The sequence below is a fragment of the Numenius arquata genome, chromosome 24, assembly GCF_964106895.1.
Source record: "Numenius arquata chromosome 24, bNumArq3.hap1.1, whole genome shotgun sequence".
Lineage (NCBI taxonomy): Eukaryota > Metazoa > Chordata > Aves > Charadriiformes > Scolopacidae > Numenius > Numenius arquata.
Window position 1 is genome coordinate 4867635 of NC_133599.1, and position 27843 is coordinate 4895477.

The window sequence follows — 27843 nt, forward strand, 5'->3', positions numbered from 1 at the left end:
CTCTCTCTCTCTCTCTCTCTCTTTCTCCGTTTAAAAGCTATTTGTTCCACGTGCGGTGGTCCCACGGCGTCCCGCCGCTCCCGCTCTGCCCCCGAGCGCTCCCAGGGCGGTGGGACGGGGTTCTTTTTCTTCGCGAGGCGCTTTTTTTTTTGCTTCCACGATCACACGAACTGTAACAAGCTTTACAAGAAAACACTGGCGAGTCCCGAGGTCTGGCAGCAACCTTTTTCTGTGCGGGCCGAGGGCAGGAGGCTCTCCCTTCCCCTCCTCCTCCTCCATCATACGTCTCCTTCAGCCTCTTCGTCTTCAGCACCGGGAGTTTTGGGTCCCTTTTCACCAGCTACTTTCTCCGCCGCTTTTTCGACCCCGGTTTTGCTAGCTGCTTCCTGGAAAATAGAAAATAAAGCACAGGGAGTTGGAACGGGAGTGTAGATATACCAGGGAGGGGAGCCGTAGGAGGAGGGGGAAGAGTTTGACACTGAAAGAGGGGAGATGGAGATGAGATGTGGGGAAGAACTTCTTTGCTGTGAGGGTGGTGAGAGCCTGGCCCAGGTTGCCCAGAGAAGCTGTGGCTGCCCCATCCCTGGAGGGGTTCAAGGGCAGGTTGGAGGGGGCTTGGAGGAACCTGGTGTGGTGGGAGGTGTCCCTGCCCAGGGCAGGGGGTGGCACTGGGTGGCCTTTAAGGTCCCTTCCAACCAAAACCACTCTATGATTCTATGAAAGAGGAGAAGGAAGCGGCAGGTGGGTGACAGAGATGCTGGGGATGGGTACAGGCAGCCAAGCCTGGCAGGGCAGGCAAAATTCCCCCCCCTTTACTCCTGCCTATTGACCACCACGGCTCACACCAGAGGCTCCTGTTTTCTTGGCTCAGCAGCTGGAAGAGGTTGAACCCCATCAGTCCAGTGAGATTTTAGCGAAGGTACAGGATTCCCTGAGAATGGTGTGACCTACCTCAACGGGAGCAGGGCACTGACACAGAGCGAGCCTGGAGGGATGGGCAGAGGGGCACGGGGACAAGAGGGATCAATGGGCCGAGACCAGTGGTGTGAGGTTCAACAAGGCCAAGTGCCAGGTCCTGAACTTGGGTCACAACAACCCCATTAACACCACAGGCTTGGGGAAGAGTGGCTGGGAAGATGCTTAGTGGGGGTGTTGGTCAGCAGCCAGCTGAATGTGAGCCAGCAGTGTGCCCAGGTGGCCAAGAAGGCCAACAACATCCTGGCCTGTATCAGGAACAGCGTGGCCAGTGGGACTGGGGCAGTGATGGTCACCCTGTACTGGGCACTGGTGAGGCCCCATCTCAAGTGTTATGTCCAGTTTTGGGCCCCTCACAACAAGAAAGACATTGAGGGGCTGGAGCGGGTCCAGAGAAGGGCAACGGAGCTGGTGAGGGGTCTGGAGCACAAGGAGAAAGGTCTGGAGAACTTATGAGGGGCAGCTGAGGCAGCTGGGGGTGATCAGCCTGCAGAAAAGGAGGCTGAGGGAGACCTTGCTCTCTATGACTCCCTGAAAGGAGGGTGTAGCCAGGGGGGGTCGGTCTCTTCTCCCGAGTAACAGGCGATGGGACAAGAGGAAACAGCCTCAAGTTGTGCCAGGGGAGGTTTAGGATGGGTATTAGGAAAAATTTCTTCACGGAAAGGGTTGTCAAGCCTTGGAAGAGGCTGCCCAGGGAAGTGGTGGAGTCACCATCCCTGGAGGTATCTAAAAGCTGGGCAGACATGGTGCTGAGGGACATGGGTTAGTGGAGGTTTGGGCAGCGTTGGGTTGATGGTTGGACTCAATGATCTGAAAGGTCCCTTCCAACCCAGAGGACCCTATGATTCTCTAAGGCAGCAGCATCCGAGCGGAGATACGGGACTGAGCCACGGGTGCAGCCATACACCCGGCCGTGGGTGCAGGAGAGGAGCGCTACGGCACGGTAGAGCCTTAGCATCTGCTCCAGCAGTGACTGTCCCCATCACGGCCACCTGCACGAGCCAACAGTGCCAGCAGCCAGCTGGGACGGCTCTGCTCCCTACCCCGAGCCGGTGACCCCGGCACGCTGTCCCCAGGGTCCACTCAACTTCTTCCACAGCCTCAACCTCCAGGCACCGGTTCAGAAGAAGACTACGCTAAAAATGACCCACACGGACAACTTGCAAAGCCGTGTCCTCTCTCGTTACAGAACACCGGGTTTTGTTGAGAGGAATTTTGGATGAGAGCCTGTGACCAGACAGCGATCGCTCCGTACGAGCAGGGGAGCAGGTATTGCCTTACCAGCTTCAGGAAATCCATACTATCATGTCTCAAAATACCCTTGGCCTTGCCAGAGACGGGATGACATTTCATTTTACTGGTGACCAGGAGGTCATCAACGGTCACTAGCTGGGAAGAGCAAAATTAAGCACAAATGCCAACCCTGTCATCAGCCCTGGGGAGCTCGCACCGCAAATACTTTTATTGATGACTGAGCACAATGGCAGCACAGAGACCAAGAAATAAACCACTTCTTCCCACTGCAGCAGCCTCTATCCCTCCATCCTCAACCTCATTTATAATTTAATTGGTTTTAACCCACCTCTTCTCATCACAAACCTGCCGAGCATCCTTCAGTGGGACCTGCTGGATGGGCAAAAACGGGCAACACGCACCTTTGCATCCCTCTCCGCAAACTTTGTGAACATGTTGGCATAGATCCTCCGGTCCCGCTCGTTGTGCTCCTTCGTTTTCTTCTGGCAGACGGAGATCTGGGATTTCGCTGCTTTGTTCTGTGGATTCACTTCCAGCACTTTTTGAAAGTCACATTTTGCCAGCTCGAACTCGTTCATCAATAACCTGGCTTCGCCCCTCCGGTATAAGCCCTTCTCGTTGTCCTGGTCTAGTCCCAGTGCCTGGAAACACACAGATCCCCGTGGATCTTGGGGCTCCCCGAAAAGGTTCCCCTACGGTCAAAGCCTTGCTAAATCCACCAAAATTAGGACAAGGTGGCTTCAAGTCTCCAGAGCACCTGCATCTTGCTCTACGAGAATTGACTTGTCTCCATCGGCGGTTGTCACGTCATTAATACAGTTTAGTTATTTCTCCTTGCTCAAAACCCCCCTGAGAGTGGTTGAGTCGGTGGCAGACAAACCCACAGACAAGAAATCGGGTGTAAACACTAAATCTGAGCCCAGAGGAGCGCGGGGAGCTCGGAGGCAAAGGAGCTGATGGATTAAACGTGGCTTTGTCTCCCTGCTTTAGCAAGACATTATTTTCCTTTATTAAAAGCCACTTGGGCATCTCAGAGATGATCACCTTTTAAATTAAGGCAACTAGCTTTACTATCTTTCCCATATGCAAGACACTTAAATTTAAGCCTTTTACAGAAGAATTAAGTCTCCCGACAAAGACAAGGTTGCAGCTCTTTTAGCCCTCAGTGGACATGGAGACTCGCTGCAGCTCTGGCAGACACTGCACCCAGCGCCCAGATCCATCCCGGACAGACCCAGACAGCATCCATCCACGTGGAACTGGCTTGGGAAGAAAACCTGTTGTAAGCTCATGCCCAGGTGGATTTTGAACTAAAAGCACTTTTCCCCCCCACAGTCTCTGAGAACGCAGCACCCGCGGAGACCCCAAGGTGCAGAAGGGATGCCACCATCCCACCGGCGCTTGGAAGTGGCTTCTTATACAAAAAGAAATTACAAAAAAAAAAAACAAACCCAAAACTCCCAGTGAAAACATGCAGGAGGAGAGGATGCTCCAACCCCCGGGCTCGTGTGCCTCTACCTTATCGCAGCACTCGACGGCTTTGGCGTACTCTCGCAGCTTCAGGTAGCACATGGCCAGGTTGAGGAAGGCAGCCAGGAGGAAGGAGTCGGAGGCTTTCGACTCTTTCTCAGACAAGCCATATTCCATCTCCAGCCAGGACACGATCTTCCCGTACTGAATCACCGCCTGCAGGTATTTGCCTTCCTGGGATGGAGCAAAGGAGAAGAGGCTAGAGGAACCCGCGCTGACAACACCCAGTCTGCTCCCGAAACACCCTGCAAACAGGTTATGGGTTTAATGTGGTGTGTTAAATAAATAAATGAACAAAAAGGGGATGCCGAATACCTACAAACACACCGGGGCTTGGCTGGAGCTGCTGGAGTGCCATGAAAAGCCATGGCCAAGCTTGCGTTCCTCCTCCGTGCAGAGCAGAGGAGGACCGGGATGCCCCAGCCCGGGATGAGGAACCCCAAAGCCCCTCGGCATCAGCCCTGGCCACATCCACCCCTGGGAAGAGCCCCATCTGCCATCCCGCTCCGCAGGGAGCACACGAGGGCAAAGCAATACTGGGAAAGGAGGAGGTATCTCAGGGCATGAGAAAAAGGCAGAGGAAGGGCAGGACTCGCCTTTCCCAGCGCTGTCTGGGGGGACACAGCTTCTCCAATACTGACAACTGCCCGGCTGTGTACCCAACAGCCACCCCGAATTTCTTTCCAGCTCCTTGCTCTGCCTCCGCCATCCCCAAGTTTACAAACCTTGAAGTACATTGTGCCTTTCTCCTTGACGATGGCAGCCTGCTCCAGCTTCTCTTTGGTGTCCATCTCCCACGACTCCTTGGCCTGCAAAGAAAGAGTCAGAGCAATCCCTGTGGAACACAGCAGCCCACCACACCAGCAGGACCACACAGCTTTCTAGGGTTGCTCCTTAACGAGGGTGGATCATAGAATGGTTTGGGTTGGAAGGGACCTTAAAGGCCACCCAGTGCCACCCCCTGCCCTGGGCAGGGACACCTCCCACCACACCAGGTTGCTCCAAGCCCCCTCCAACCTGGCCTTGAACCCCTCCAGGGATGGGGCAGCCACAGCTTCTCTGGGCAACCTGGGCCAGGCTCTCACCACCCTCACAGCAAAGAAGTTCTTCCCCACATCTCATCTCCATCTCCCCTCTTTCAGTGTCAAACCCTTCCCCCTCCTCCTATGGCTCCCCTCCCTGATCCAGAGTCCCTCCCCAGCTTTCCTGGAGCCTCTTGAGGGACTGGAAGGGGCTCCAAGGTCTTCCTGGAGCCTTCTCTTCTCCAGGCTGAACCCCCCCAACTCTCTCAGCCTGTCCTCACAGCAGAGGGGCTCCAGCCCTCCCAGCATCTCCGTGGCCTCCTCTGGCCCCGCTCCAACAGCTCCATGTCCTTCTGATGTTGGCCCCAGAGCTGGAGGCAGCACTGGGGGGGGGGTCTCCCCAGAGCGGAGCAGAGGGGCAGAATCCCCCCCCCGCCCTGCTGGCCACGCTGCTGGGGATGCAGCCCAGGGTGCAGGTGGTTTCTGGGCTGTCAGCGCACATTGCCAGGGCGTGTGGAGCTTCTCACCCACCAACACCCCCAAGTCCTTCTCCTCAGGGCTGCTCTCCAGCCATTCTCCGCCCAGCCTGGATCTTGTGCTCGGGATTGCCCTGACCCACGCGCAGGACCTTGCACTTGGCCTGGTTGAACATGATGAGGTTCACACCGTCCCACCTCTCCAGCAGCTTTTTTAATTTGAGGGGCTGGGGAAGAGCAAACACCCAGAGCAGATCCGGGCTGCAGACCTGGGGCACAGGGCAAGCCCTTTACAACAGAGAAACCCCCACCAGGTTTGGGACTTCACCCTGAACAAGGCGGTTTGTCCAGCACAACCCCACGAGGATGGAAAAATCCAAGAAAAAAATGAACCCCAAAAAGGAGAGGAGGGTGGGAAGAGACATCCCCCAGCAGAGAGGGGATGAGATGGGTCTCAGTCCTGCTCCGGCCAGGGTGATGGGGTGGGGAGGGGACCCAGCTGGGGATGTGGCACAGCAGCACCTGCCCCATCCCATGGGCATCTCCTGCATCCCAACCCCAGCAACCCCACGGGCACAGCCAGCTCAGTGTGCCCGCTGAGCTCCTCGGAGCCAGGTCGCCAGACACCAACTTTCATCTGTACAGCCCAGAAGGGAAAAAAAAAAAGGGGGGGAAAAAAACTAAAAGGAAAAAAAAAAAAGAAAAAAAAAAGGGAAAAAGAAAAAAAGGAAAAACAACAAAAGGGAAAAAAAAAGAAAAAAGAGAAAAAATAAAAAGGGAAAAAAAAGAAAAAATAAATAAAAGGAAGAAAAAAAGAAAGTACAAAATGAACAAGGCTAAGAACAAATAAGAGAACCAGCCTTGGACCCAGGCCAGAAAAATAAAACAAACCAACGGAGAAGAACAAACTAAGAACACGGAGATCCTTGGTGACGTATCCACTTCAGCAGAGGCCGGGCTGCAGCCATGCCAGGGACAAAGGGTGGACGCTGCGAAGGGACCGATGTTCCCGTAGCCCAGGGAGGGAGCAGCGCGCTCCTGCCCTCACCTTTTCAAAGCTTTTCAGCGTAACCTCGTACACCAGCTCCGCGTTCGCCTGGATCCCGTATTTTGGCTTCCCCGCCTCCCCAAAGCCGTACCTGAAAGGGCAGCAAGAGGCTGTCAGAGGAGGACGGGGGCAAATCTTCATTTTGGCAGCATTTGGCCAGAAACACAGACCCAGGCTGTTAATTCTGGTTTCACACCCAGCTCCGCGCCCGCAGCTTTCCAACATTTTGGGGCCGGGGTGACGTTATTCTCCGTGAGCAAAGCTATCTAATGTGTTATATACTGTTAAAATTATATATAATGCTATATATGTTAAATAGATGCACGTGTGTGTTACATAAAATGTTAATTAATACTATGCATTATATACTGGGAATCATCCTTTCTGGCTTCATGAAATCCATCTTTTTATACAGGTTTCTCTCCAGTCTAAGGAGCCAGCCCTGGGAGATGTTTTTCCCTTCAGCCACAGGACCCGGATAAAGCCCTTTTACCTGATTTTTAAAGCATCCTGAGATTCCTGCCTACATATCACCGGTCACTCTTGCCATCCCTGCCGGCATTGCTAACCCGAGGCTCTCCTGGAGAGTCCTAATTTTGGGATCATCATCTTCCACCAGCGTTAAAACAACCTCGGATGCTGGAAGCTTAAAACTCCACGGCATCCCCACGGGGATGCTCCTTACCGTGGCCCGAGGTAGAGGATGCAGTGTTCCCCCCTCTGCATCTTCTCCAGGGCTTTGTCGATGCCGATGGGGATGTCATGGTCCTCCCCTTCGCCCACCACGAACTTGACATCTTTGCAGTCGAACCTGGTGCCGCCGCAGAATCCTTCCAGGTGAACTGCAGGGGGGGGAGAAGAGATGGGTCATGATCGCACCCAAAGCCACCAAGACAAGGTGGGCTCCAAATAAAGCATCTCATCAAGCATCTCACCAAATCTCCCAAAATCCAGCAAAACCTCCAGCCCCGGAAGGGTGAAGACACAGGGCTGGGGGGAGCCAAGGAGCCCTGGGTGAGCAGGGAAGGATGGGGAGGGCTTGGAAGCCTTGCTGGAAAGCAGGACAGGCCTATCTCGTCTAACCAAGGACCAGACAACAGATAAACATCGTGACTAATATGTTCCCCTCGCGCTCAACTGCAGGAGTCAAGTCTTACTGGAACTGGATATTGCTCCTGGCACGTCGCCACGCGGAGTTTATCACGGCGATTACAAATCTCCTATACAGCTCTATACCGCCTTGCCTCCTACCTCCACAACAAGGCTATGTTCTCCTGCCTCTAAGAACTCAAAGTACAAGATAAACACTTTTTTATTTATTTATTATGTGGGGGTTTTTTGTTGTTTTTTTTTTTTTAATCTTCAACCAATAACCGTGCTGTTCCAGCCCCAGACGCTGGCAGAAGCGCAGCCGGAGCGGACACCGGGTACCTGGCACATTCACCACCTGGTACTCCTTGGCTGGGTTTCCACGGCGAGATTATTCTTTATTTATTCGAACCTGAAGATGTTCCAAGGCTTTGGGGACAGTTTTATGTTCTTTGCTCCCTGCTCGCAGGGTACAGGGCATACGCGTGCGGGGAGGTATAAAGTAAAAGCAATTTCATAAGGAACTCCTATGCGCTGTTTAAAAAAAAAAAAAAGTAAAAACAAACAAAAAAAGCTAATTTTAAGAGGAAAAAAATCATGGTAGGCGCCACAGCTGTGCAGCCTGGAAGGACACGAGCTTTACTTTCGCAGAGCAGAGAGAGGAGACATCGCCAGTGCAAGCGCTGCTGGAGTGGGGAGAGGAGGGATGCTTGGAAGGAAAATAACCCTCAGGGCCGGGGGCTGCTCTCAGAGCCCCCCCAGCACCGTGTGGAACTGCAGGATGTGACCCGAGCTACTGGGGGGCACCGAGCATCTCGCCCCGGGTGGTGGGAGGCGAGCGCAAGACACAGCCGAGGGGGTCCAGGCTGAAGGAAACCCGCCATTCTCTGCCCCACGGACACTTCCCTGCCTTGGGACACACGGAAAGTCACCAGGATGAGAACGCACTGACAAACCAAGTTCCCAGTTCCCTCGTTCCAGGGCAGGTCCAGCTCCTGGGCGTTAAACCCTGCCATGACACAGCCTGAGGATGCTCTCCCCACCGCGGGGACGGGACACTGCGCTCTGCCTCGTCACCCCCCTCCTGCCACCGACGCCACGCTGGGACTCGAGGCAAAGCGGAGGATGCTCAGGTGCTCGCCAGCACCCCGGGACACATCCTGCATCTGTCACCGATGCGCAGTGGCCACAAAACTCGGGCTGGCGTGTGCTCACCCAGCTCAGGACAAGGATAAAAGGCAAATCCAGCTCCTCCGGGGCTGAGCTCTGCTTTTTGCACCACCCAAACCCAAGCTGGCTATTTCCTTAAGCACAGGAAAGTGGAAAATTCAGCCTAAAATATAGGTAACCCAGCACCGTGCCATCTCCCTGCGTGTTCCCAGTGAGTGCGGATCCATAATCCCTGACCCCAGAAGCAGTTCTCCCAGGTTCCTCTGACCCCAGCGGGATGCCGGGAGGAAGATCCCACTTTAAAAAAAAAAAACCAAAAAAAAAAAAAAAACAAAAAGAAGATCCCACTTTAAAACAGGAGGCAGAGGAGGATGCTGCTCTCCAACCCTTCGAGGATAGTTTCGCTCTATTTTAATTGCCCATAAAATACACCGGGTAAAGAGGGAGGGGGGAAAATCTCCGCTCGGGTTTCCAGGAGCAGGTCAGCTGGCTGCAGTTGCTCTTGGATTACAGGGGGAAAAAAAATAAAATTAAAAAAAAAAAAAAAAGCCGCCGAAGGAACATCACTCCGGTTGCAGCCCTGACTTATTGTTCTCTCGGTGCCTGCAGCGATTTTGTTTTTGAAGAGCTGAGAACAGAGTGTACCGAGTGCGGCTGGCACACGAACTTGATGTGCTGACAGCAATTTGTACTCAGATTAAAAATGGAGAAGGAGGAGGAGGAGGAGGAGGAGGAGGAGGAGAAGGGCGGAGGAGGGGGGAAAGGTTGTAACAAAGCTGGAATGCCAGATTTCGACTGCAGCCCGTGTTCTGGGGACCGGAACTGCGAATTGGGGTCTGTAAAATTTTAAACTTATCGAAAAGCTTTCAAAACTCCAGCCTTGGAGATGCTCGCTCCTGGAAGCGTGGTTTCTTCCAGCCTAATTCCAGCGGCGCGATGTCCCTCCCAAATACGAGGCTGAGATAAACCATCGCTGCTCCCCTGGGTAGGTGCCGGGTCCCCGTGCTGCTGGGGTGGGCTGCTGTGCTGTCCCCAAGGCTGCTGTGCCACCCCCAAGGCCACTCCATCCCCAGCACAGTGTCCTCCCTAAATAGCCCTACGTTGTTTTGGTTTTTTTTTAAGCAAAAGCCTATTCCTACCCAAAATCCTGGCTGTGAGGCTGCCAGGTTGCCTGGTGCTGCTCCACCCCATGCTCTTTCATGGGGATGTACTTAAGGATCTCCGATCCTGGGATGTACAGGGATGTACGGGGATGTATAAGTCCAAAGGAATTCAGTGCTGCAGGAGGGGAGGGAGCCTCTGGCAGGGCAGGGGGGCTGCCGGCGGGATCAGCACGGCATTCCCGATCTCTGCCCTGCACAAGTGACACAGGATCACCTCCGAGGACACTCATCTCTGTTATTCTGCCCCCACATGTTCTCCCACTCACAGCGTTTGCTCCGAGGGACGCTTTTGTTTGAAAGAGGTAAAGCAGCAGCTTTTGGGGGGGGGGGGGGGCGGGCATCAGGCGTACGAGGAGACTCGCTATTTGGCTCCTTATGTACTTGCAGAGAGATAGCTCCTGGCTGGTGTGTCCCCCCGCCCCCCACCTCAGCCCCCTCCTGAGCCATTAAAGCATCCAGAAAACCTCCAGCTGCAAAGGGAACAACCACAGAGGGACCTGGGCTCTCCCTGTCCCCCGCACTGGGCACGGCGCTGGCTGTATCACCCTCAGACCTAGTCAAAATAAAGAGGAATGCTGGATCCGTAAGGATTTCAATTATATTTAGTCTTTTAGTTTAATCTTCAGGGTAGTGGAGCCGGCTTGAAGCTCGGCTTGCAGCTGGTCCCCAGCTCCGATGCTCACCGCAGGAGAGGCAGACAGTCAAGTCTGAGTCAAAAACTCATTTTTCCTTTAAAAAAAGCCTTGTTAGAAGAACCAGCCGTTCAAGGCGGCGAGCTTTATGAGCTGTCACAGCTCAGATCCAATTTCTCCTCCGCTAAAGGGAGTTAACCTTTGCGTACGGGAGCTCTATAAGGGAGAAAAGAAAGTAAATGCCTCCCGTACGGAGCGAGCTCCGTGTCTGTGGCCGAATGGCTCTTGGAAAGGAGAAAAAAAACGAGCCTGGCTTTGCCCATCCAGCTCTGCTAAATGTCTGCTGACCAGAATGGGAAAAGCCTGACAGGACCCAAGTTCCTCATCCTCGGGCATCAGGTGAGACCACCCCGGCCTCAGCAAACCCTCCGTATTAATTTCCGTCCCCCCTCCATCATCAGCAGCCCTCTGGCCACTGGGGGAGGAAAAGAAATCCTGCAGCAGCTGCGATAAAACCCACCAAAACGACAATCAACGCAGGAACAAGGAGGCCAAAGAAGCCGCCGAGCACTTGTGCTGGTGCCCGAAACGCTTGGCAAGGGATGCCATCCAGGGAGGACGTCCCGGCTACTGATGCTTTCGAGGCAAGGCAGAGCTGGGGTGGGTTTTGGCAGCCGGTTTGGACACTGCAATAGATGCCAAAGGGTCGGAGGAGATGGCAGAGCCCCAAAAACCCGGCGGGGTTTGCTCCCTCCATCCTCCCCCGCCCCGGGCTGAGCAGCACTGGGGCTGGCAGGGATGTGTTTGCCAAGGCGACTAAGAAAACAGAGGGCAGGTTGTATTCGAGTGGTCACTCCATCATGGGCTGGCTGCTCCCGCGGCTCGAGGTTTTCCAGTCCACCCCCCCGGCCAGTAGCTCTGGCAGAGCCACCCCTGAGGCCGTGCCAAGGAGCAGCATCCCCGGGCGGGCAGAGAACCGCTGCTCTCCCAGCCCCTCTCCATCCCGTCCGGCCTCCGGATGGATGTACCTGCATCCCACCGTGACACACGGCCACCGACAATGCCCACAACTCCTTGCTAGGGGGGGTTCCAGGGAAGGGTCACCCCTCCAGCCCGGCCCCGAGGGACCCGCACTCACTTTCCACCGTAGCACCTTCGTTAGGGTTGGAGTAACCTTCTCCCTTCCTCTTGATCCTCCTGATTATCCCTCCATCCTCAAACAAGTCCTCGCCTTTGAAGTCAAGCAGCTCGACCTAAAAAAAAAAAAAAAAAAAAAAAAAAAAAAAAAAAAAATTAAAACTAATAAAGAAAAGGTGGGCAGGGCTCAGGGAGGGGGAAAGGAGAGGAGAAAAACAACAGAAAAGCCACAAAGCAGCAGTTCATCCTCCGGCTGGAGAGCCAAGCCAGCTAATTCTCCATTCAGCTGACGAGCAGAAGTTGCCCATAAAAGCCAGCTCCAAGCCACAGCATAATACACCCGATTTATTAGAAATTGGGACACATCCAGTACCTGAAGCGTAACACAAAGTAACAGTAAAAAAAATAAGTTTATTAAGCCTCTAAGGGTACAACACGGCCGGTGCTGGAAGATGCTGTGAAAGCTGCCCGGGACCAGCGTGGGCAGGAGTTTCCCCTTTATTCTGACCAGCTCCGACCCACAGCTTAGTCCCGGCTGGACTTGGAAGGACTAAGCCTTAATTTAGGACAGACCCATTCCTCCCGCCTCTCCGCCGTGTCCCGACGGGCCCTGCCCGGCCAGCGCACGGTGCCAAAACCTTGGCTTTCCTTCCAGCCCCGCGGCACTAATCGGTTTTTAGCACCCGGAGGCATTTCCCAGCCGCTTTCTCCTTCCCATGTACATTTTTAAAACGGGGAATCTGCCCGCTCCCCACCCCCTGGCACCGGGGCTCTCCCCAGCCGGAGTTTCAGTCCCAGCCTCCCAGCTCAGACACACATTTCTGAGAAAACCCTGGCAGCGGTTCCTGGAGCAGAGGGACACGTTTCAGGAATCCAAGCTGGGTTGTTTTTTTTTCTGTTGTTGTTGGTGGTGGTGGGGGGGGGGGTTAGTTTTTGGGTTTTTTATTTCTGAGCTGGCTGGCAAGGCAGAAAGGGAGCGAGCTCATCCATGCGCCGGCAGTACGTACCTCAAAGAAGAGGGTGGCGTTGGAGGGGATTTTGGGGGCACTGCCAGCAGAGCCGTACGCGTACTCGGGTTTGCAGAGCAAGTAGCAGATCTCCCCCTTCTTCATGGTAGCCACCCCGATGTCCCACGCCTTGATTACCTGACCTAGGAGAGAGACAGACATCAGGCTGGTGGGAGCAAGCAGCATTAAAAAACCCAGCCTGGGTGCTACGAGGATGGCACCCCAGAAAAAAAACACTTCCAGAAGCTATTTAAGGCAGGGTTGACACCATCCATCTGCCCTGAAATAGGGTCCTACCCTCCAGGAGCACCCCAGCCTCCCAGGAGCATCCCACCCTCGAGCATCCCCGTGGCCGGACCCCCTGGACCAGGCTCACCCTTGCCCAGGCTGAAGACAAAGGGCTCGTTCCGATCGCGGCTGGAGTCAAATTTTTTGCCGTTGGCCAGTTTGCCTTTGTAGTGGACATAAACCTTGTCCCCAATCATGGGAGACTCATCTTCGCTCCCGGGTCGCTTAATTATCTAAGAGAGAGAGAAAGCGGCCGTGAGAACGGAGGCCATGGGACAGCTAAGGATGCATATGGAAATAGATACATAGAGAGACAAACACACACATATGTATTTTTATATATACACATATGCATAATATCTATACACATCCATATGTATACACACACACACGCAAATATATAAAAAAAATATATATGCACGTGTATATAAATATATATACACACACGCGTATGTACACCCCAGTGCTCCTCTAAACCGAAGAAAGGCTCGAGGGGGAGTCATTCGATTTGTCCTTCCATCAGCCCCTAAAAATAACCCCCGAACCAGAGGCACGGGACAGGGCTGGGAGCAGGGACCTGCCTGTGCTTTGCGGAGGTGTCTGGATAAACACCGCCGTCCGAAACCCGAAGCGAAGGCAATTACTCTCGCTTTCTGCCCGTACGCATTTTACTCGCAGGGGTGTGTCATTTCACTACTCGCCTCTTGTCAACACTTCTGGGTTGTTTTTTTTTTTTTGAATGCTACAGCCTGGAACAAGCAGTTCTCGAGCTGAGGATGGAGCAGGGGAGGATGCTATTCTTAGAGGAAAGGTCCTATTCAACTGGAGAAGAGCAAGCGCTGGGGAGCAGAACTCTCCAGAAACGGCCCTGAATATGAAAAAAGGGGTTGTGGAGCAGACGGGATGACCTCAGTAATGTGCTCTTTCTAATGTCTGTGAGTCACACACAAAAATGCTTTGTGGATTTACAGCTAATAAGCTGATTAGGAAACACAATAGCAGCGAAATTCACTGAGCAGCCTGAATCCATCACTCTTAAACACCACTCCATCCTGCTTTAGTCCAAGTGATGCTCACCTCCTTTGCCTTTCAAATACAAAAAAAAAAAAAAAAAATCAGTCCTGGAAGTACTACCTGACCCCAAGGGCTGAGGACACAGCTCATCGACGTGACCCTGCACCCCAAGATGCAGAAAGAAAGGCAGGGCTCCCCCTAGCAGCCCCCCTCACCTTCAGGACCCCTCGGTCTCGAGCCGGCGTGATGTCCTCCCCGCGCTCGGCCAGAGCCGCCGCCTGCACCTCCCCTTCGCTCTTGGTGGCCTCATCAGTGGTCATGGTCTCCTCGCATAAGCCCCGGACCTGGGGAGACACAGCAAGCACCCCGTCAGGACCCCGGGAGGGGGTGGAAGAGGAAAGGGTTAAGAGGAAAATAAGCAGCAGGAAGCGTTGAGCACATCTCGAGCGGAAAATCCCTTCCCACGGACCACAGGAAACCCTGATGTGTGACACCATGACACCAGGGGACAGCCCCACAGTTTCATCCGGCCACAGCGACGGGGATGCTCCTGGGGGTCCCCAGCCTTCATCTCCAGCCTCCCTAGGCCAACGCTGCACTCCTGGGAGGTGGCCCTGACAACCTGGGAGGCTGCCCCAGTGAGAGTTTTACCCAAAAAAGCTCCAGGAGGTAACGCGGGTGCCAGGCGACCGACTCCTGGCACCAGGCGAGATGCGGAAACTCTTCTCAGGGTGCTGCACCCAAACCACCCGCATCTTCTGCCGTGATGCTGTGCCCAGCACCCGCTTTGATGCAGGACGGGCATGGAAGCCCATCTTGTATGGTTTCATCTGAGATGGAGTTAACTTTTTTCACTAGCAGCTGGTGCAGGGCGATATTTTGGATACGGGATGAGAAATTTTGGGATAGTGCTGGTGGTTTTGGTTGTTGATAAGCTCTCAAGGCCTTTCCTGCTCCTCACACCACCCCACCAGCGAGCAGGCTGGGGGGGGGACACAAGGAGCTGGGAGGGGACACAGCCGGGACAGCTGACCCCAACTGCCCAAAGGGACGTTCCATGCCACAGAATGTCATGCTCAGTGTATAAAGCCGGGGGAAGAAGGAGGAAAGGGGGAATTTTGGAGATATGGCAATATCCGTATCTCCAAGTGATAGAGCCCTGAACACCCGCCTGTTGATGGAGAGCAGGGAATTAATTCCTTGCTTCGCTTTGCTTCCGTGTACGGCTTTTTCTCTACCTCTTAAACTGTTTTTAGCTCAACCCACGAGTTTTACTTCACTTTTACACTTCTGATTCTCTCCCCCTTCCCAAGAGAGGGGAGTTGAGCGAGCGGCTGTGTGGTTCCAGCTGGGGTTAAACCTATGTCGGCGGCAGCATCGAGGGCAGCCCCAAAGCCAGGAGAGATGAAAGCGCTCGTGGGCAAGAAGCAAAGGGCTGATGGCCACCAAGCTTCACCCTGGCTCACGTCGAGGTGGGCATCCCCTGGGTACGGGTGCTAGAAATCTGCGCACCAGGCTAGCATTTGCACTTTGAGTTATTTTATACAGTGTAAGATTATTTTCCGCCAGGAATTACCTCTTTGTCAGAGATTCTGTTATTCGGAAAGCAGCACCTCAACCCAAGGCAAACCCAGCTTTCTCTTGCCCCCCCCCCCCCCCCCCTCAAGAACACCCCAAAAGGAGAGAGCAGGCTCCAAGCTTCGGGCAAGCAAAGCATCACCCCACATGGAGAGACCTGAATGCACAGCATCTTCTCCAAAAACTAAAACAAACCCGACACCAAAAAAATCCCAACTATTTGGGTGGCTAAAGAGAAAATCCACAGCAAGACTTGTAGAAATCGGGTTTTTTTGGGGGCAAACCACGCTCCCAACATCACCGCGCGAGTGGTCAAGGTGCCAGAAAAGCCAGGTTTTTGGTCCAATGCAGACTTTTTCCAATGATGCCTGGTGAAAAGAGAATTGCCTACGGTTTAAAAAGCATATTTCCTGATGATTTCCTTCAGACCGTAGGGCTATTTTGGTAGCCGCGCTGCTGCGCCACACGTAATCAAGGAAACATGTGACGGAGAATTAGAAAGCGATGGGGTTTTTAAGACATAAACCAGATCTATTAAAGTCACTCTAATTGCAAAACTTTCCCACAGCCTTTGGTGTGGAAGCTGATGTTAACCAGCAGGAGAAATCATTCATTCTGGGGATTCAAAAAAAAAAAAGAGCAGAGAAAGGATGTTTTCAGCTCCAAGGGCAGATAAGTCGTGCTGCAAGAAGAATCGCGCTCTTCGCACCCGGGTGGAAAGGGAAGAGCTGGAGCCCGGCCCCCCCACCACCACCCCCCCCCCCCGGCACAGGAAGCCACCGAGACACAAAGAACCCTGCGATGGAAGGAGCACACAGAAAAATAAGGGAACTACTTGCTGCAATGCTCGATTATCAGAATCTTCAGGGTAGTATTTAATGAGATTTTTGCGCCTGCTCCCTCTCCCCTGCTCTGCTGAGGTTTCAGATGGGAACACCTAAAAAAAAAAGAAAAAAAAAAAACACTTAAAAAAAAAAAGCAACTTTGGTGGTGAGATGGTGAGACTTGTCATCTCGTGGGTATTTATACGTTGGAAACCTGCTGTTGGTTACTTCGGGTGCCGAGATGGTCTCCAAGGCACTGTGATCCACACTGCCACCGTGGCCATCATCTTGGAGATGAGTGAGGAGGTGATGGTACCCATCACGGCGTGGGTACACCACCGGCACCATGATCCACACTGCCACCGTGGCCATCATCTTGGAGATGAGTGAGGAGGTGATGGTACCCATCACTGCGTGGGTACACCACCGGCACCATGGCCTGGCTCAGGGCTTCCCAGCACAGATCCTGTGCAGCACCAGGGGTGCAGCATCCAAAACCCATTTATTAAGGACCAGGAGAAGCCCCCAAGAAAAAAAAGGGGAAACAACTTGCAAAAGAAGTGCCACCTCCCGGGGCAGAACCTCCTGAGGTCCACCAAGCAGCCACCACTGGGACGCAGAAGACGGACGGATGGGGAGGTGCTGGCTCCAGCTCGCCGGTTGCTAAATCCCACCAAGAGACATCTAAAAATATATCATACGCATCCTTCTCATTATTTTTTCTACGTAAGCAATTAGTGGAGTCATCCAGGGAAGCTGGCCAAGGCGAGCGGGAGGGGAGATGCTCTGCGTCAGAAGCAGTGGGAGGGATGGAGCCCACAAGACTGGCTATTAACATTGTGGTCCACGTTATGAAAGAGCTCGAGACTCCTCCGGCCAGCGAGAACGGCTCCAACTAGGTTAGAGAAAAAGCTCGCGGCGCTCCCGCTTATCTTCGCTTTGGAGCAGCAGGAGGCGGCTGGCTGGGGTCCAAAATCCCAATTAATTTGAAACAAACAGTTGTAGGGAAGAAAAAAAAAAAAAAAAAAAATAAAATATATCTGAGATGCCCTGAGATTTAAATACCAGGGAGCCGGGGGCTGACACCGAGAGCTTGCTGGAGGTGTCAGAGCATGAATCTTCTCCTTGAGGGACCACGGGTGCTCCGGATACAGGGAGGGGATTAATTAATTATCCCGTGCAAAAGCCCCTGGGTGTTTCTGACACCCCAAGTAGACGCCGCTCTCTTGTTGCTGTTACCCACGAGCTTAACGTTGTCGGTCTGGAAATGAAGCCAGGCTTAAACCATCCTCCTCCTGCGCTCCTTCGTTTCCCTGGGCTGTAAATACAGATGGGTGGGAGGAGGAGGGAGGGTGAGGAAGGGTTAAAACCCCCTCCCCAGGCAGGGGGTCCTCCTCCATCCCCATCGAATAAGGGCATCAATGAAAGGCCACCCAGAGGGAAGGGATTTCCATCCACGGAGAATAAAAGCGATGGGAAGGCGATTAAAGAAATCCAGAGCACACCCCAGGAAAGGCGCACACGGGCGACGGGGTGGTTTTGCATGTTTTGGGGCAATTTTGAAGAGTTTGGGCAGTTTAGCACAGCTTGATTCTTCACATCCTGAAGCAAAATCCCTTGCCGGAGCCTGTAAAGCCCCAAAAAATGCCTCTGCTTGAGCCCTGAGCCCAACGCCGGGGTTTGGTCTGTGCCACCACCCGGGCACATTGCGGCCACAGGGACCCAGAGCTGCCACCTCCTCCCTCCCCAGCCCCTGCGAAAGGGCCAGGTTATCCCTCACCACCAAAGGAAAGGGTTTGGGGTTTTCACTTGTTTGCTTTTAATCTGTCCCCGCTCTGTGGGATGGTCTGAAAATTCACTGTAGCTGTTCAATCTGGAATTTAAGAGCTATAATAAACGAGCTTTAAAAAACCAGAGGTTTCCGCATCTGGACACAATCTCTCCTCCAAGTGCAACTATTTCAGCGTTAATTAATGTGAAATACATTAAAGAGCTTCTAGCTGAGCAGAGGAGAAGGTGTGCGGATCCGGGGGACTCCTACACGTGCCCAACGTGCTTCGCTCGGGCCGTCGCGTCCCGACCCACGGCGCCGGCACACGCCTGCTCTCAGCACCTCCCTGAATTAATATAAACTCCTGGAATTGCTCAAAAGCCCCAAGAGCTGCACCTTTCCCCTCTTGCAAAGTCATCCTTTGCCCCAGTGCTGCCCGGCACGCCGCTGCGAGCATCGTTCCCCTCCTCTAGACGCTGTGACGGGTACCCTCGAGCAAACGAAGCCGCGACCGATGCCCACGAGCAATTAAGTCGCCAGCAGCGTCTACAGCTTTGTCCCCGAGTTTAAGCACTCCCATATAGTCATTAATTCAGCTGCTGCTTCAGAAAATATCCATTCTGTGGGTTTTTTTCTATTTTTTTTTTTTTTTTTTTTTAAAAGCAGATCCGACAAAAGGCGCTTTTCTTTCTTTTTTAAGCTGGGCAGTGGCTGGTGTCTTCCCCACCTTCGTTATCCTCTGCGTGTTTTTCAGGCTGCCTGCAAGCGATGCCAGGAACACCCTCACGGAAAACCAGCAAGGGGAGCATCTCGAAGCCTTTTCCCCCTTCGCACAAAGCCTTTCGAACGACGATCTTTACAACCAATTAAAAGAAAAAAAAAAAAAAAAACAACCAAAAAAAAACCCAAAAAAACCAAACCTCAAAACCTCTTCTGCGGGAGGATGCACATCGTGTAACCCCAGCACACGCTGCAGAGAAATCCATGCCATAAAAACAAGCCATTTATATTATCTCTTCTTTTTTTTTTTTTTTTTTCTTTAAACAATCCCCTCTCCGCACAGATGTTGTTATCTTCCAGCCCGGAGAAAACAGGAGAAAAATTCCGAGCGGAGAATGGGATGCAGATGTCCGACCCCAGGCTGAGGACAGACAGGTATCGCACATGCTAGGGTTTCACCGAGCACACCATCCCGAGCCACGTTTCCTAGAAATCGGCATACCAGGAATTTGCCAGCTCCAAATGGAAACTTCATGCCGCAGATCCCTCCCGGAGGCTCGTGGGAAGGGAGAGGGAAAGGGGGAGGCAGCAAGAGAAAGGCTGGGGAGGACTTGGAGGGGTCTCACCTTGTCACCATGCGATCGCTGGAGAAGGTTTGAAGGTCCGGGGGGGGGGTCCGGGGAGGTGCCCACCCAGAGACACGGTGGGGATTTCACGCAAATAGCTGGTAAGAAGAGGGGAAAAAAAAAAATTAAAAATAAAACAATATATAAAATATAGATAATGTATTAAATATATAAAATAAAAAACACACGTGCTTTATTCTACAACAGGATTTAAGAAGAAGGGAGAACTGAAACGGCAGTTTTAAGCCACAGACCACGCTCCATCACGGTCAGAAAGGGGTGATAAGATCATGGATAAAACCTCCCGTGGCAGCTCCTCTGCTCCCCGCAGCCCCGGGAAGATGCTTTGACTCGCTCTTTCCATAAAGCGGCATTTAGCATCTTACCATCAGCTTACAAAAAAAAAAAAAAAAAAAGAATAAAAAGGCTATCTCCTGTCCAACTTTTTTATTGACTGTTGCTGAAAGTCAGGATGAAAATTAACAGGATGGAAAAATGAGAGCTGACTGCTCTGGGGTTTGTGTTTTGTTTTTTTTTAAGACCCACTTAGCACAAAGCGCTTTCGCTTCCACGGCACCACAACAGCCCTAAAAGCTTCAAGATTGCAACACGGGAGGGAGTTTTCTTTAAAATGCAAAGGTCAAGCTAAAAACTAACGGATCTAAACGCACTGGGAAGGAGACGGGGGCCACAAATCCGGGCCAGCATCACCCCAAATCCCAGCCCCTCGAGCTAGGGAACACACCTCCAGCCTCCAGCCCCAGCACACCCGCCGACAGATAATGAAGAGCAACCCAATTAGCGCAGCAGCTGGGCTCTCTCCACTGTCCCACCGTGGTTTCGCTTCCCCCTCGATCGTGAAAACAATTTTTTGGTAATAAAATACCTACTTACTGAACAAACCGTCCCCGTGCAGCAGGAGAGGGGGAGACCAAAGCAGCGATTTTCCCCAGACACCGGTGTTTTAACACTTCTGCCTGCGGAGCAGAGACCCAGGGAGACAGCTTTTGAGTCGGTAATAAATTAATTTTTTTTTAAGATAAAATGACCTTCTTCAGCCTGCAAGGCAGCTCCACGTAACCCTCAGCTCCATCCCAACACACACGGATGCACCCAGACATCGAGTGCCACTTCTCACACTCGTACATCACAACTTGAATTAAAAATTAACTACTTACTTTTTTTTTTTTTTTTAAAATCCTGGCCTCTTGACTTCCCCCCCCCCCCACGAACGGGGAAGCCATAAATTTAAGTTATCCCTAGCTGAATAAGACTCACATGGATTGATTTACTTCCGAGCGTTGTGCAAGCAGCTAACATCCCGGTGGGCCAGTCGTGGCAACTTTTATTCAAACAATAAGAAAAAAAACCAAAATGCAAACAGAACTGCTTTAAGTCCCCGGCACCCTGACAAACCTCCATCACGCCCAGGGTGAACCGTGACTCACCGGGGAGCGAAGTGAATTCCCTGGGCTCCTTTATCCACCGCCGGACGGTTGCTGCCCCAGGGTTAACACCTCCTGCCCACGGAGACCCTTATACCCCCTGGTACCCCCCAGCATCCCTCTGAGCATCCCACCGAGCATCCCGGTGCCACCCGCCCCATGCTCTCGCATCCCCTCCTGCCACCCTGGAGAGGGATGCCGTCGCCTTTACCCCCATCCGCCTCCCGAGGACCAGAGGATACCAGTACAGAAGCTAAAGGAGAATTTTTTTAAGCAATTAAAAGAATAACGAGGGAGAAAATGAAACTACTGCATGTGGCTAACTTAAATACAGCGGTATGTGTTCCCGTCACACTTGCTTAATCATTTTGCCTAGCTAATATTTTTAAGCTTCTGAAGTGGTTTTACTTAAGGTCCAAGTCATAACTGATTTTTTTTTTTTTTTAAATTTTTGGGTTTTTTTGTTTTTTTGTTTTAAATATGTTGAATAAGAGGCTGCCCTCGAGTTTCAGCTGCAGCGAGAGGAACAAGTGAGCAGGACGGCTCGCTGCTCCCTGCCAGAATAAATATTTCAACAGCAAGCGAGATGGGTTCAGCCTGTCCCTGCATCCCCCGGGAGCGAGGCGAGCGCACCCTCACCAGCGACGTGCAAAAGACGTTCAGAAAGGGGTTGTTTTTCCCCCCCCCCCGCCCCCCTCCCAGTTTACAATATAAACCCATTAAAAAAAAAAAAAAAAAAAAAAAATCCGGCTCTTTCACTGGTTATCTAGCCAGGCATCAGCGAGGAAATGCTCACTCGGTGGTTTTTTCCAGGTTGTTTCAAAATAAGAAATCGCGGGGATAAAGCTCTTTTGGACTCGACCCTCTCGTGAGCATCCCGTCAGCAGCCCGTGGTCCATCCCCTCCAGCGTGGGTACCCAGAGACATAAAACCCCTCGGCTTTAATGTGAAATGGAATTAAAAAAAAAGAAAAAAAAGCAATATATATATTTTTTTTTTTTTTTTTCCTCTCCTTTATTCCAAAAGACAAACATATACCGGGGAAGGCAAAAGCCCATAAACATTTATGGGTTGATGCTCTTCCAAGGGGAGAAGGTGCCAGGGACAGGATGCTGTGGAGGGTTTTAGGGTTTTTACACACTGATGCTCTGCAGCTCCTATCCCACCTGCCCCCGAAGCCATCCCCGGCCCCAGCGAGGATTTCGGTTGCTCCCCCCACAAAAATCACGACAAGCCTCTGCCACAAGCGGCACATCCCAAAAATACTGGGAAAAAAAAAAAAAAACAAAACAAACAAACAAACAGGAATGCCGGAGCCGGCAGCGAAGCCTCCGCTCTCCATCAGCAGGGAGAGCACCCATCCCGCTCCTGGAGGGGCTGATACAGCCTGGGAGGATGGCAAAAAAAATAAAAATAAATTTAAAATATAGTAATAATATGTGTATAAAGAGCTGTTCCACACCTGGCTCGGGCTTCTTGGGAGACGGCTGGCGGAGGGGCCAAGCACAGCATCCTAACAGGCTCCGGGGGCCATTATATACAGAGGCTCACGTAACAGCGGGGAATGAAAGTTTCCTAATGCTTTCATAAATGAGGATTATGTAACCGGAGGGGGGAGAGGAAAAAAAAAAAAAATAACAACAACAATAATATAGCCAAGCAGGTTATATAAGCCATCTTTAAAAAGTGAGAAAGTACTTGACATCCCACTACCCACTCCTTGGCACCCTCTAACTGGTTTGGTTTTTTTTGCCGTCGAAAAGGAGCAGGCTCCTCTCATCGTGTCTCCTCCCCTGGTCAAAACAACAGGGGGAGTGGGGGGGGGGTGGGTGGTTTGGGGACACCGGAAAGAAAAATATTCCACCTCTGGTTGTTAAATGTGAAGTTGCCCTCCCCGTAGGGCACATCCCGGTAAAGACTCGACCCCTTCACGGGCAGCTCGGAGCATCCTCCTGGCAGCGGCTCCGCCAACGCCGAGCAAACTCAATTTTAAGAGACAGCTTGGGGGAACTAAAATAAATACAAAACGGGAATAAACAAGAAACGTCTTGTTTGCCAATTCTGATCTAATTTAGCCTTTTCTCCAGAATAAATCCGACAATTAAAACTTGGATTTATTTGATTTTTTTTTTTTTTTTTGGTTTGTTTGTTTAAATTTCTAAAAGCATCTCGTTGCTTACAACGGGTTTAGGAGTTTCTCCAACAAGCTTTCAGCCAGGTGACCCCCCCCAAAGGGCAGCACACACCCCCGGCAGTGGAAATGCTGTATTTAATCCTTTATTCCCCACCCACAAGAGCTCGGCAGCATCTCCAGAGCCCCAGTGCCGAATTCCAGGGGGGGATCCCCAACTCGGCACCCGGAATTGCCACCGGCACCCAGAAATAACCCGGCAGCCAAGACGGTTTTTTTTGAAGCACCAATGGTCTATAAATGCCAAATTCTGTCGGGCAAACAGCAATTCCTGGCAGGTTGTGAAACACCAGCCCGTTCCCGCGCCAAATTGGGATTTCTTGGAGAGGATGAGGAAATGCCAAAGCAACAGAGGGGGACAGGGACCACCATCGCTGGGGGATGCAGGGGGCTCAGTCCCAGGGGGGGGGGCTGTGTGTGTCAGGGGGTGCCAAGGATGCTGCAGCTTTGGGGTCACACCCCAGAAATGATGTTATGGGCAAATAAGAAGAGGCGGTGCCTCCTAGAGCTCGTTTTATTTAATTACCTGATTAAATTGATCATGAATCAAAAAATACCTGAAACGGGAATGCCTGAAACGATGCTAATTTTCTAAGCGTGATACTACTAATTATGAAAACGGGGCACCACAGGCAGAACACAACTTAATTGCCACCCCTCATCATCCCACCTCTTCCCTCCTGACAGTTAATTTACTACCGTTTTCCTAATTTTCCAACGCACTCGCTTGCAAAATCAGAAATCCTTAATTCAATCACGGTTACTGCTTACGGAAAAAGCTCGTCGGCTCCATGACAAACAAGTTACACGAACAATTTGTACGTTAGAGCACTCGCGGCCATTCCTTTACGCCCACAAACGTACAGCATTAAAATAAATAAATAAATAAATAAATAAATAAATAACCTTGCTAAGTAATTTATTATTTCCCTGTGATATACATGGGAGTTGTGCGAGCTCCGCGGCTCCCTCAAGGGGCTGTAACAACTTTATATAAATACATATGTGAGAGCAAATATAGAATAAAGTATTATATAGTATAAAAGCATAAATAACTGAGAACAAGTTATTCTCCAAGTACTTTACAGAATATTCCCCCCCCCAGCCCAGGGAGCCGCGGCCGGACAGAGGGGGGGGGGGTCTTGGTACTGAGAACCTCCAGCCTTACAGTAAACTTTCTCCTGCAAGCCCCTAATTAAAACACACCTAATCACACAGCAGTGATGTTCCTGAAGGATGTAGTTTAGTTTTTACTCGGGAATTGTCCTTATTTTCTGGCTCGCCCCAGTGGGAAGATGCTCTGACAGGGCTGGGAAAGGACCTCAACATAATTCCAGCGTGTGCTGGGCAAATACAGCCTTGGGAAGCTACGATTATTTGCTTTTACTATTTTTCAAAAAGAAAAAAAAAATAATTGTACAAGTTCTCATCCCGGCAGACACCTCCCCTCTGGGCAGGATGGGCATCACGAGCAGCCCGCATCGTGCCAGCCCTCCCCCCTGAAACCCTCCATCCTCCAAGCCCAAAACCCCCAAGACCCCACATCTCATGGTCCCAGTGAGTTTCAGCAGAAGCGAGAACTTCTCCACCAACTCCCCAGAAATCTGCCTTTTTTTTTTTTTTCCCCCCTCCTCGCACCATCGTGCATCTTCTCCAGCACAAGCCCCACCTGCTTCATCACCCCAAAACCCACCCAAGATGCCCCCGGCCACCCCTTCCTCCACCAGCACCCTATCACCTCTGGCTCCTGTGAGCACCCGGCTCCATCGCACCCTCATCTTCCTCCCACTGTGTCCCAGAGGTTCACCCTTCACGCCATGAGGCTGAGGATCAGCATCCCACTGAGGACCCCAGCATCCCTGACAAGGGACCCCAACATCCCACTGAGGATCAGCATCCCACTGAGGACCCCAGAATCCCCAAAAAGGGACCCCAGAATCCCACCGAGGACGAACATACCACTGAGGAGCCCAGGATCCCTAACAAGGGATCCCAGCATCCCACCAGGGACCCCAGCATTCCCAACAAGGGACCCCAGCATCCCAGCTGCCGAGCTCTCAGCACCACTGGGACGTTGTCCCTGCCCAGCCCCACGCTCCTGGTTGACCCCTGGCCAGCGGTGGCCATAGTTCCCTCTGCTTTGGTGGCATTTCTGTCGTGTGTCTCCCCCCCCCCGGCCCCAGCAGCTCTGTCCCATCTCTAGGGTTCAGGGGTGGAAATAAAACCTGAGCATCTCCGAGCACAGCATCGCCGCACGACCCAAACCCACCGCACCTCCGGGAAAACAGCCCATAAAAGCCAGATACAGGCTCTGTCAGACAAATTTAATGATTTTCTCCCCCCCCCCCCCCCCCCGCCAGCTCTTCTTGGGGCAGGAGGGACACAGGAGGGACGCAGCTTCCCCATGTTTTAAAGGAAGGAGCAATGTGTACTTTCAACTTCTCTTTTTTTTTTTTTTTAACTTGCGATCCCAGTTTCCAGGCTGGATTTGATGCCCCTGCGATGTCCCAAATCCACCTCAACAGTTTAACAGCTCATTATGGAGAGACAGCATTTTAAAAAATCTACCTTTCAAACCCAAAAGTACCAGCTCCTGGCTTTTTATTATTATTATTATTATTATTATTATTATTATTTTTCATTTATCAAGGTGGTTTTTGGTGGGTTTTTTACCACCGGCAGCAGCAGGGTGGCACAGCAGGGACAGAAACACAACTGCAGCATCCGAGCCCCCGCTGGGAACCGAGGGACGACGGATGTATCCCCCCCCCCCCTCCCAACCCAAGCTCTTACAGCTCATCGCGTAAAATACTCTTTCCTGGTAAGAAAATCACCAGGAATGTGCATTTTAAAAAGAGAAGTTTTGAAAGAGGTTTTGTGCCTCAAGAGGAGGGGGGAAAATAGCAGGAGCTTAAAAAAAATAAAATATTCACATTTACCTTGTGCAACCGCTTACGCCCGCCGCAAATGAAACCATAGGTTTCTGTGTACACCCCGGGGGGGTGGTTTTCGGGGAGGGGGGGGGGGGGGGGAGGGTGGCACCAGGGTACAGCCGAGCACAGGAGCCCCGTTTGGGGCTGGAAAGTTGGGGGGAAAAAAGGAAAATCCCCCCCGCCCGCTGCCACCTCGGTCCCAGCGCATCCCAGTGCCCCCCAGCAACGGCTCTGCATCAACTCCCCCCGGGCATCCCCCGCACTGGGCTGGGGACCCCCCCACACCCCACGCCGCAGTATCCCCTTCCCCACGCAAGACCCCAATGTCGTGTCCCCCCCCCCCTAGCTCCAGCCCCATACTATCCCCCTCAACCCCCAGCCCCACACAGACCTACGGCATTTCACCAGCCCCAGAGACCTAGAGTTTTTCTCCAGCCCCACGCAGCCGCCCCCAGCCCCACGCAGGGCTTCCCCGGGCCCCACGCAGGGTCCCCCAGTACTCCCCCGCCTCCAGCCCCACAGAGGCCCACGGTATTTCCCCAGTCCCACACAGACACCCTCCCAGCCCCACACAGACCTCCACGCAGCCCCACGCAGGGCTCCCCCGAGACACCAACCCCCCCCCAGCCCCACGCAGCGCCCACACAGCCGCCCCCAGCCCCACGCACGGCTCGCCCCGGCCCCACGAAGGGTCCCCCAGTACCTCCCAGCCCCACGGAGGGACCCCCAGTGCCCCCAGCCCCACAGAGGGACCCACGCAGGGACCTACCTGCCGCCGCTACCGCACCGCGCGCCGAGTGGCACCGCGCGCCCGCGCCGGCCGAGTCTCCCCCGCCGTCCCGCCCCTCCGCCCGCGTCCCATTGGTCGCTCCGCCCGCCCGTCTCGGCGAGGGAGCCGACTGCGCCTTCTCATTGGTCCGAGTGGCGGCGGTATGCAAATCAGAGCGTTCCTTCACCCACGCCCCGCCCCTGGCGGGACGCTCGGCCCCGCCCACCCCGCGCACTTGCCGGGGGCAGCGGCGGCGGTGCCGGGCGGGAAGCGGGGGGGGGGGGGGGGTGTCCTCGGCCCCGTGCGATACTTCGTTGGGGGGGGGGGGCGAATAGCCCCGTGTGATACCCCTGGGGGGGCGGGATGTCCTGGTCCTGGTGAAGGGACAGCTCCGTGCAATGCCTCGGGGGGGGTCCCGGCCTCGTGCGATGTCCCGGGGGGGGGGAAGTCCCCGACCCTGTGCGATGTCCCGGGGGGGGTGTTCCGGCCCCGTGCGATGTCCCGAGAGAGGTCTCCGACCCTCTGCGATGTCCCGCGGGGGGGGGGGTAGCGTCCCAGCCCCGTGCAATGTCCTGGGGAGAGGTGTCTCAGGCCCCGGGCGATACCCGGGGGGGGGTGGGGGGTGTCCCCGGGTCTGTACGATTTCCCTGGGGGTGTTTGGCCCCGTGTGATGCCCCGGGGCGAGGGGGGGGGGGGGGTCCTGGTCCCGTGCAATGCCCCGGGGGGTGTTCGGCTCAGTACAATGCCCCGGGGGGGTGTTTCATCCCGTGAAATGCCCCGGGGAGGGCGGTCCTGGCCCCGTGCAATGTCCTGGGGGTTCCCAACTCCGTGCAATGACCGGGGGGGGGGGGTGTCCAGCCCCACACAGTGCTCCAACGACCCCCTCAACTCCACGCAGTGCTTCAGGCTTCCCCCAGCCCTGAGTAGTGTCCCCCGGAGAGGGGGGAACCTTCATACACATACACACACACACACACGCACCCCCAAAGGGCACCCCGGGACCACCCAGCCCCAGGCAACACCCCACGGGGACCCCCCCACCCCGTGCAACCGCCTCGGGGTTCATTAAGGGAATTAATGGCACTAAAAAGCAAATAATAATAATAATGTCCCCCAGCTGGGGACAGGGAGGCGGGGGTTTGGAGGACACCGGGACGCGCAGAACGTTCCCGGTCAGAACG

General features: G+C 53.3%; 1 protein-coding gene across 2 annotated transcripts; it reads right to left on the minus strand.

The window, feature by feature from the left end:
- Positions 1 to 26706, minus strand: FKBP5 (FKBP prolyl isomerase 5). 2 transcript variants are annotated; one of them, XM_074163148.1, is made up of 14 exons: positions 26663 to 26706; positions 20219 to 20301; positions 19325 to 19422; positions 16219 to 16320; positions 14021 to 14149; positions 12880 to 13024; positions 12504 to 12646; positions 11498 to 11612; positions 6991 to 7147; positions 6306 to 6396; positions 4485 to 4568; positions 3748 to 3933; positions 2631 to 2870; positions 1 to 386 (listed from the first exon to the last, which is right to left on the minus strand). In XM_074163148.1, exons 5-14 carry the CDS (start codon positions 14123 to 14125, stop codon positions 279 to 281), a joined length of 1374 nt encoding a protein of 457 aa, XP_074019249.1. In that variant the 5' UTR covers positions 14126 to 14149; positions 16219 to 16320; positions 19325 to 19422; positions 20219 to 20301; positions 26663 to 26706; the 3' UTR covers positions 1 to 278. The 2 variants fall into 2 exon arrangements, with proteins under 2 accessions (XP_074019249.1, XP_074019250.1); XM_074163149.1 differs by lacking the exons at positions 16219 to 16320; positions 20219 to 20301; positions 26663 to 26706 and having other exon boundaries at positions 19201 to 19360.
- Positions 26707 to 27843: the final 1137 nt, after the last annotated feature.